This window comes from Corythoichthys intestinalis, chromosome 14 (genome assembly GCF_030265065.1).
Source record: "Corythoichthys intestinalis isolate RoL2023-P3 chromosome 14, ASM3026506v1, whole genome shotgun sequence".
In the NCBI taxonomy this organism is placed as follows: Eukaryota; Metazoa; Chordata; class Actinopteri; order Syngnathiformes; family Syngnathidae; genus Corythoichthys; species Corythoichthys intestinalis.
Genome location: NC_080408.1, coordinates 16,736,724 through 16,747,728, shown reverse-complemented (window position 1 = coordinate 16,747,728; position 11,005 = coordinate 16,736,724). Strand labels below are relative to the sequence as shown.

The 11,005-nt window shown below is 36.9% G+C and overlaps 1 protein-coding gene across 1 annotated transcript in view; it reads left to right on the top strand.

Moving 5' to 3' along the window:
- Positions 1-11,005, top strand: part of LOC130929725 (rho GTPase-activating protein 29-like) — a 100,446-nt gene continuing 89,441 nt past the window's right edge. Inside the window, exons 1-2 of the mRNA XM_057857146.1 lie at positions 1-164; positions 2,583-2,952. Of these exons, the coding sequence (XP_057713129.1) occupies positions 2,664-2,952 (289 nt within the window). The 5' untranslated portion in view covers positions 1-164; positions 2,583-2,663. The remainder of the gene's footprint in view (positions 165-2,582; positions 2,953-11,005) is intronic.

Below are 11,005 nucleotides of genomic sequence, written 5' to 3'. Positions count from 1 at the left end.
AGTGGCTCCTGATGCATGTATTGTTTTTCTGCGGCCACCCTGTTTCTGCTGTTTTTTTATATTTTTATTTTCAATTCAGTTTTCCCTATGTCGAACAGGAATACTTTTGGTGTAAACTTTTGTCTTGGGTAGTTTTGCTGCCATGTCTCACGAGTCCCGAGCAGGTAAAGTATGAAAATGTGAATTACGTTTTTAGATTTGGCCAGCGAAGCACTTTATGACCGATGTCGAGAGGTTAGCGACAGTACAGTGCAACATCAAAACCTCGTATTATACTACAAAGCGCACTAAATACTTCTAATATACGTTTTAACGTTCATAGTAATACTGATATCGTCTTTTGTCAGGCATCACGCCATGGGATACAATTTGTCCATCGTACTGTACAAACTTATCTGACCCCACAGTATCGTCGTACAGCACCAAATTTCGTTAATGTTCCTGTCTAATTTGAAGTAAGCCACAGTTATGCATATAGTTTTGTTTACTTATCTTTTAAAATGATTTTTCAGTTTTTACAGACTTTTGACTTCTGTTATAACATGTTTGGATACAATTTTGTATTTGGATGATTAAAGATTATAGTTATTTTTTTAAATTACAGACATAAATAACATCTCACCAAAATATTGTGACATTCTTTGGTTAAATACGATAAATATTAGGGCTGCAGCTGTCGATTATTTTAGTAGTCGATTAATCGCTGAACTAGTTTGTCGAATAATCGAGTAGGGCTGCAGCTATCGACTATTTTAATAGTCGAGTAATCGGTGAACTAGATAGTTCGAATAATCGAGTAATCGGATGAGGAACATGAAAAATAAAATACCCTCAAACGATATTAAAATAAAAAAAATAAGGATCTATGTACAACAAAAGAACAATCGGCTAAATTACATAGCAAAAGTCTGTTAGTTTAAAAGCTATAAATGCTAACTTTTTTTTTTTTACAATGCTATTAACAAATCGTTCAGACACATATTCCTCCAAAAAATGGCTAAATATACCTATACCTATAACTAAATTACGAATGCATAAAAAAAAAAAAACATTAGCGCAAAGAAAAACTTGTGTTGGTCTTAACATGGAGCAGCTGGATTCAGCCATGTGAAATGAGGCAGACTAGAGGGCAGTGTATCCACCCAAATCAATAAAACTGAATGCAAACACTTTCAAAGTAAACCATTACAACGCCACTTTAATTAAATGAATACTCAAAGCATCAAAATTTAATTTGAATATTTTTTTTCTAATTGAATACTCAAGTTAATCCATTAATCGTTGCAGCACTATAATCGAGTAATTGGATAAGTAACATGAAAAATTAAAACACCTGTGCTGAGCCTCGAACGGTATTAAAAAAAACCAATTAAATAAGGATCTATGTACAACAAAAGAACAATTGGCTAACTTAAATAGCAAAAGTCCGCTAGCTTAAATGCTATAAAACGTTAACTTTTTTTTTTTTTTTAACAATGCTTTTAACAAAGGTTTCAGACACATATTCCCACAAAAAATGGCTAAATACCCATAAACTAAATTACGAATGCTTTAAGAAAACATTAGTGCAATCAAAAACGTAGCTTATGTTGGTCTTAACATGGAGCAGCTGGATTTAGCCATGTGAAATGAGGCAGACTAGAGGGCAGTGTATCCACTCAAATCAATAAAACTGATTGCAAACACTTTCTAAATAAACCATGACAACGCCACAATAATTAAACAAATACTCGAAGCAGCAAAATTTAATTCAAATTTTTTTCCCTCTAATCGAATACTCGAGTTAATCGATTAATCTTTGCAGCACTAATTAATATTACTGCATTAATTAGGCTTTACTCTTAAAAAACACCAAAACTTGTTATCTATGATATCCCACCGCCTTAAAACCGATCACTATTTGACCTATTGTTACCAATGTTGCACGTGACAGAAAGCAATGCAGGCTTAATACATAAAGTTACTATATTTCTCTCAGCACTTCCAAGTTATCAGTAATTGATGCATTGTAGCAACTCTTTACAAAAAACCAATAAGCTGCATTACTATTGTCATACTTTATTTAAATGAACGTTAAAGGCAGTCCTAGTTAAGAGTAATTCACATTTGTGTGTACTGAACAGATAGTGTCTAACAATATATTCTGATATTTCTTCATTTTGTCCTGTCCTTGTTAAAAACGGGTCCATATTTGTTGGTTGTGTCATGATACTGTACTATAAACAGAAATGAGAAGCTATAATACATTACTGATATTTATTCATATCGACTTGGAATTGATATTTCATGCTTATGCATCAAACCTTGTGTTGAAGGTGATATGATGCTTAGTAAGTATGAAATCTGATTGTATTAATATTGTGTCATAAAAGAACACAGTACTGTACAGTACATGTTCAAAATAGTGATAGTTGTTTTAACTCTTAGTAAAGTTTGATTGCTATTTTATTTTGCCCTGTAAATAGAAATGATACGTCATATCATCAATATTTTATCCCTCCAGTATTGGCCTATTAGACTGAATAAGTGTATCTAGTTTATTTCATTTTCCCATTCATCATCTTGATCCTGTATGTTTCTAGTGGAAGCCATTGAGGGTCCGGGTGGCTGCATAGTTCACTAGCCACCCCTCCCGACCTGCCACGCACATCCCTGCTGCCAGGATGCTCCGTAAAAGCACAAGTGGCGGTGGAGTGAAGCGTATTCACGCTCCGGCGGCATCCAGACATCAGTCCAATTCCCTGACGGGTTCGCTATCGGCCGGATCTACCAAGACCTGGGATGGCGGGAACAGGCGGCGCTCCCACATCCTGCTAAGCGACGCTAACCCGTCGGACCCAGCAGTGTCTTGCCCCCCCGGAGTGGACCCGGACTATGTCATGACGCTGGTGAATGACGTCAGATGGTTCGCCAACGTGCTGCTGCACCTCAAAGAGGCCCTCCAGAGTACAGGTGAAACATTTCCAACAATCAGAATAGGGTTTTTACATTATGACTTTGTAACTTCAAAGAGAACATAATATTAGTATTCTCCAATACACAGTCAGAACTAATTAATATGCTTCTGTATTGATACCATGTAAATAGTAGAGTAGGGATGTTTCAATCGCATATTTTTGCACCCAAGTCTGAGTCTGAGTCAACTGATTTTGAGGTGATGCCGATACAGAGTCCGGATCCGATACAGGAAAAAAGTTTTTTTTTTTTTTTTTTTAACACAAGTTCCAAACATGTTACTGTCCCACCGTGCCGCCTTCATCATGTGAATTATTTTTAACCCCTTCAGACTGACCTAAGCATGCTGCTGAAGGACATGACGCGTTCGCGTTTCTAAACCAATAAATACACTGAATTTAGTTGCTATTGCCACTTCTAGGAGATGATTCGATGAAACTTTACCCATCGAAATCAAATAATGTTTGGCACACCCTCTTTGCTATTTTTGGTTCTGTAAAAATGGCTGACCAAACGCAACTTCAAAAAGGATAACGTAAAAAGCTCAATTCTCAATAAACACAAATTAACATTAAACATAACCAATAAAAACATGAAACATCCCTGACCCAAAAATTGCAACTTGTTCTGATGAGTCGACTAAAAATCTGCACTTTTTTTTTTTTGCTCAACAGAAAAAATGCGGGTCTGAAAGGGTTAAACAAAAATGACGTAGAAAAATGCTTGTCTTTATTAAATGCTTCATTGAGTCACACAAATCCACTCACGCTTTGACGCTCACGATGAGTGCTGCAAAGATTAATCGATTAACTTGAGTATTCGATTAGATTAAAACATTCGAATTAAATTTTGTTGCTTCGAGTATTTGTTTAATTAAAGTGGCATTGTAATGGTTTATTTTGAAAGTGTTTGCATTCAGTTTTATTGATTTGGGTGGATACACTGCCCTCTAGCTAGCGGACTTTTGCTATTTAAGTTAGCCAATTGTTCTTTTGTTGTACATAGATCCTTATTTAATTGGTTTTTTTTAATACCGTTCGAGGCTCAGCACAGGTGTTTTAATTTTTCATGTTACTTATCCAATTACTTGATTATAGTGCTGCAACGATTAATGGATTAACTTGAGTATTCAATTAGAAAAAAATATTCAAATTAAATTTTGATGCTTTGAGTATTCATTTAATTAAAGTGGCGTTGTAATGGTTTATTTTGAAAGTGTTTGCATTTAATTTTATTGATTAGGGTGGATACACTGCCCTCTGGTCTGCCTCATTTCACATGGCTGAATCCAACGGCTCCGTTAAGACAAACGTATGTTTTTGTTTGAGCTATTGTTTTTTTAATGCATTCGTAAATTAGTTTATAAATATATTTAGAAGTTTTTTGTGGGAATATTTTGTCTGAACCATTTGTTAAGAGCATTGTAAAAAAAACGTTAGCATTTTTTAGCATTTAAGCTAGCGGACTTTTGCAATGTAAGTTAGCCAACTGTTCTTTTGTTGTACATAAATTAAATCTTCATTTATTTATTTTTTTAATACCGTTTGAGGCTCAGCTCAGGTATTTTAATTTTTCACGCTCCTTATCCGATTACCCGATTATTCAAACTAACTAGTTCACCGATTAATCGACTACTAAAATAATCGATAGCTGCATCCCTACTCACGATTCTGAGAACAGCCTCTCATGTACACAATGAGTTGCCAGAGCACATTTATGCAAGTTTAACGATGATTGATACATTTGTGCCTTTGATCGTAGAGCTACCAAGCTTCTCTGGCAAGATCAAAGCTACAAACCTGTCAATCATTGTTAGTTTTGAGTACCAAGCACAAGCTGGAGAGTTTGGTCGCACTGCTTAGCAGGAGGGACGGTTAGAGGCTATGGCACTGTATGAGCGTGAAGAAGACAAACTTAAATATATATTTTTAATTGAAACCTGATCTTTTTCACCTAATTCTGGTCCTCTGAAAAATGGCTCGATCGGCCCGATTTCCGATCACGTGATTAGGGGTGTAACAAAATATCGAAATATCGTGATACTTTGCATCCCCAAAGGTTATCGATATGCTCCTGCTAAGAATCGAGATATCGTTTTAAAAAGGTGTCAATGTCTAAAAAAATGAATAAAAAAGAACCAACAAACTCAGTTAACTCTAAGGCTGCATTGACGGTGCTTGACGCCCAATCCATTCAGACTAGAAACGTTCATTCATTCGAAACCAGAGCATTCACAGTCATTCTGTCCGATTTTCAGGGCATTTACAGGTCACTTGCTGTTCATTTTAGGTCATTTGCTGTTGAGTTTGAGTCACTGCCTATACATTTGGGTGATTCCCAGGTCACTTCCTGTTATGTAACTCAAAATAAATCGGAAGTGACCCATAAAATACCCCAAATTCAACAGGAAGTAACTGAAAATCAACAGGGAAATGACGTTAAAAGACCCAAAATTACCTCATTGCCTGACAATGGCTGCCTCTGACGGCCGTAGACGTTCAATCCATTTGAAGTGGGAGTGATTCGCTGCCACCCTCCCACTTCAAATGGATTGGACGTCTACTAGTGATGAACTCATTCCAATTCACAGCAGAAGTTGTTTTTCTGTTTATTGGTCGTTTGTTGAATATCATCGAATGATTTCCTGAGATAAGTATCGATAGTCGTTGTATCGCCATATCATCAGATCGTTATCGTGAGCTTTGTATCGCAAACGTGAGGTACCAAGAGGTTCCCACTCCTACACGTGATAGGATCGGAACATCACTAGTAGTAAGGCAGAACGATAGACCGTATAAGAAAATTATTTACAACTCATTGAAACTGATCACTCGCACGCTTTATGGTCTATCCAGTAATGCCTTGAGATTTCAGTGAACAAATGTTTCTTTTCGAGATGCGAGCCTTTGTTCGGACATTAACAAAAAACAAACAAAAAAAAAAACTTCTGAGCATATCTTCTTCCCATACTAATTAAAACTTGGTTAATATGATTCACAATTTTTAAATATTTGCATGAAACTGGCCTACCTGGTACATCGGGACAGTACAGTGCTCTTCTTGCAAGCGCCCCACATGACGAAATATTTTGCCATGATTTCATACTGTGTAATTATGAAAATAGATACATAAAATTCTTGTATCATAAGTGAATATCGATGTTATCACATCCATATTTTGTCACACCTCGGTAAGATTTTGCTTCCTTTTGTTTTGCTACATTGACTTAACTGCAGTTTGACCCATACTGTACATACACACGCACTGGGGTCCAACAGGGCTCCTGGCAGCGGGAGTGATTTGTTTAACCATTCCACTGCTCGGAGGAGGATGGTCTCCTTGAGTGAGTCATCGCGTGTGTATGTAAGATGAAGGTCACAAATGATTTGTGCGTGTCCTCTCCTGACATTGTAAGCAGCTTAACACATCAATAATAATAACAATCATGATAATAATGGCATTATTTAGGATTCGTTGTCACAAGGTTTAATCCTGCAGTCTGTTTTGAGGTGGATAAAAAGCTTACTTTTCACAGGGTGTGTAGTCATATGTGGGCAGCCCCGTGCTGTACGTACAACTAAAGCACTCATGGTAGTTATTTACCACCGGTTATATACCAGATGCACACCGACAAGCGGAAAAAAAAAAATTAGGTAGAAAAGTTTGCTTTTAGTCAAACAACAGTCAAAGCAGAAAGGCTCAAATTAGACTACACTTTTAAAAGAAATACAGTGGTATAAAAAAGTGTCTAACGTTTTGGAATTTTTCACATTTCTGCATAAAATCACCATCAAATCTTTGTCAAAATCACACAGATGTAAAAAACAGTGTCTGCTTTAATTAAAACCACTGAAACATTTATAGGTTTTCATATTTTAATGAGGATCGCATACAATGACAGAAGGGGGAAAAATAAGTGAACCCTCTGCCTAAGAGCAATTGAAACCAATTTTTACCAAACAATTTAAGTCAGGTTTGTGCCCAATCACTGATGAGTGGTTTAAAGCTGCTCTGCCCACTATAAAACACTCACCTGGTAAGAATTGTCTTGATGAGATGAATTGTCTGATGTGCATTATGGCATGTCTGAAGACCTGCGATCAAGGATTGTTGATTTCTATAAAGCTAGGAAAGGATTGAAAACCATCTCCAAAAGTCTGGATGTTCATCAATCGACAGTCGGAGAGATTTTCTACAAAAGAGTTTGGCACTGTTGCTTCTCTCCCAAGGAGTGGCCATCCATCAAAGAGTCCAGCGCAGAATAATCGGAGAGGTAAAAAAGAGCCCTAGAGTGTCTGCTAAAGACTTCCAGAATTCACCGGCACAGTCCAATATCTCTCTGCACACATCAACTATATGTAAAACTATGGCCAAGAACGGTGTTTATGGGAAGACTCCATGAAGGAAGCCACTGCTGTCTGAAAAAATATTGTTGCTCGTTTAATGTATGCGAAAAGACACTTGGACACTCCACAGAAGTTTTGGCAAAATATTTTGTGGACTGATGACCAAAGTTGAATTGTTTGGGAGTAAAACACAACGTCATATGTGGAGGGAAAATGGAACAGCTCACCAACATCAACAACTCATCCCCATCGTGAATCATGGTGGAGCGAGCATCATGATTTGGGGCTGTTTTGCTGCTTTAGGGCCTGGACAACTTGCAATCATTAATGGAAGAATGAATTCAAAGGTTTTTCAGTATGTTTTGCAGGAAAACCTGAGGTTATCTGGAAGACAGTTGAAGCTAAAAAGACGATGGATGGTGCAACGAGACAGTGATCCAAAACACTGAAGTAAATCAACATCAGAATGGTTTCAGAAGAACAAAATACACGTTCTGAAGTGGCCAAGTCAAAGTCCAGACTTGGAACTCCATTGAGAGGCTATGGCATGAACTAAAGACAACGATTCATACCAGACATCCCAGGAATCTGACTGAACTACAGCAGTTTTGTAGAGAAGAATGGTCCAAGATTAGTCCTTATCGATGTGCCAGACTTATTTGCAGCTACAGGAAGCGTTCGGTTGAAGTTATTGCTGCCAAAGCGGGGGCCACAAAATATTAAATGTGATGACTCACTTACCCTATTTTTCCCCCTTCTGTCATTGTTTGCATACTATCCTCATTAAAATATGAAAACTTATAAATGTTTGGGTGGTTTTAGTTAAAGCAGACGCCGGTTTTTCATCTGTGTGATTTTGACAAAGATCAGTTCGCATTTAATATTGATTTTATGCAGAAATGTGAGAAATTCCAAAAGGTTGATACTTTTTCATAACACTGTATATTTGGAAAAAACATGCATAGATATTACAATAAAACTATATATTTTGAACGAACAGTTCTATTTATACAACAATAATAATAATAAAAAAAGAAATAAGAATATATTCCATACAAATTGCACAGACATTTGGGAAAAACATTAAAACATTGTAAAGTTTGCAAAGTTGGCAAAAACGAAATTCCTAAACTGCTGAAATGGGAAAAAAGAATTACAGAATGATTTCAAGCAAATACAATTGAGTTTGTTAACTCCCTTAAAGTCCAAGCTACGTAAACATGATGACGCTTTCCGTGTTCTCTTCGTCAGTGTCCAGTGCGTTGTTGCTACGCCGACGGCAGCCTGAGCGAGAACAGGAGCAAGAACAGAAGGAACCAGTTAGCTCAGGAATTTAGCACCTTAGCGTAGGCGTGTTTGAGGCTATAGCTTAGCAGCCCAATTGGGGGGGTGGGGGCTCTTTTTCTGATCCCTACCACACCCCACAACCGCTAGGTCAGGTCTGAAGTGTTTAGGACAAGAAGGTGAGGCTCTTGTGACTCAATGGGTGAACCCTGACCTGTCCATAAATGAGGTTTTGTCCGCCCCTGCACCGCCCCTGCATGTTCCTTTATGCCTCCCGTGGCTTTATGGTGTCATTAAAGCGAAATACCCCATGTGGCAATTACTCTATGACTTCTAACAATAAATACTAGAGGTGCAACAATTCATCGATCAATCAACAACTAATTCATTAGCAAATTAATCGACAACTATTTTAATAATAGATTAATCGTTTAGGACCTTCTTCACCTTAAACTTGTCTAAATTCTAGAAATTATAACGTATATATAACTTGTTCATTATATTTTTGTTAAGTCAAAGTAGGACATGAACAAAAATCTGCTTTTACTTTGGAAAACAACAATTCACATTTTTGCCAATTTTCTAAACTAGCTTCTTCATAAGGCTGCAACAACCAATTGATTATCGTATTTTTCGGACTAAGTCACAGTTTTTTTCATAGTTTGGCTTGGGGTACGATTTATACTCACGAGCGACTAATGTGTGAAATTATTAACACATTATGATATCATTTCACGTGTTATTTTGGTGTTTTGGAGTGACACTGATGGTTTGGTAAACTTGTTAGCATTTTCTTTATGCTATAGTTATCTGAATAACTCTTAATAGCTATGGCCACGTTCGCGTTCTGCCTTTGGCAATGTGTGTTCAATTGTAATATTGACTTTTTTATATTGAAATGCATGCTTTTAGTTTGTGGCGCTTTCACGCCCCCGTGAGGGCGCACTCGCACTTGTTTACGTGAAGAAGACCGTTCACACGCCAGAAGAAGACGGACAGCTACGCAGCTTAAGTGAGTGGGCGAGTTAGCGAGAGAGAAACACAGCTGCAAACCTACGTTCATTGTTTATGGTTGTAAAATATCTCTACAGAGGCAACGCCTGTGTGTATAACCTTTTCTGTTGTTGTTGTGTTTTTTCCACCCATTATAGGACACTTAAAGCCAGTTGTGTGGTTGTTTGAACGATGTGCTAATGCTAGCGAACGCATGCTAACCGTTTGTGTCAATTGTGTAACAGCACCTAATTATCATTTATTTATGTTGATGCGAACCTGTTTGGTATCGAGGACGAAATTGATTCCGCAAATTATACGGACGTCAAGCATCGTCATTTGGGAGTTCAGCTCGCTGTATAGCTAGGACCGAGCCGTAGCTTCCTGGTGAGGACAGTATATTCGCATTTCGTTGTTCATCACTGTCTCTATTGTATTTTTATATTAAATTGCCTTTCAAGATGACAGATCTTTTCTATTTGTTGGATTTTTATCAAGTAAATGTCCCCCAAAATGCGACTTATATTCCGGTGCGACTTATATGTTTTTTTTCTCTTCGTTGGGCATTTTATGGCTGGTGCGACTTATACTCAGGTGCGACTTGTAGTCCGAAAAATACCGTAAATCGATTAACAAATTAGTTGCCAACGAATTTGATAATCAGTACAGTTGAAGGACCTATTCATCCATTTTGTCTTTATTGCTACTTACAACATGCCGAAAACAACTTCCAGGTAAATTGTGAAGGTAATTGAAAGATGTGACATTTATCTGATTAATCAATTAATTGTTTAATTAATCGTCCGATAATCGATTAAGAAAATAATTGTTAGTTGCAGTCCTATTAAATATAACTTTATTTTGATCGGTAAGTTCTGCACGTTGATCTCATAATTCTATAAGTTCTAGGTCAATTACATTATGGTTCTTGTTCTGGTCTAGTCCTGGTTCTTCCTCTACTTATAGTTCTAGTAGTGGTTCCAATTTTGATTAACTTTTTGCTCTAGTTATGCTACTAATTACACTTCTGCATCCAGTTTTAGTTATGATTGTGGTTGTAGTTCTGGTTTTGATTTTAGATGTATTCTTTCTGCTTTTGCGTTTCTAGTTGTAGCAACTAGTCTGCAATGGGCCAAGCTTGCTGTTAGTTGTGGTTTTGTTTCTAGTTATTTCCTAATTTATTACTGATTTTTCCACTTCTAGTTTCAATTTGACAATAATTTGTGTTTTGCTACTAGTCCTTCCATTAATAGTTGTTGTTTTTGGATGAATTTTAGTTCTAGTTGAGTAATATTTGTGATTTTAGGTCTCGTTCTAGTTCGTTTGCTTGTTATAGTTGCGGTTCTAGTTAACAACATGTAGTTGCATCTATTTCAAGTTTTGGTTTAGGTTCTAGTCCAATTCCGATTCTACTCCGAATTCTATCT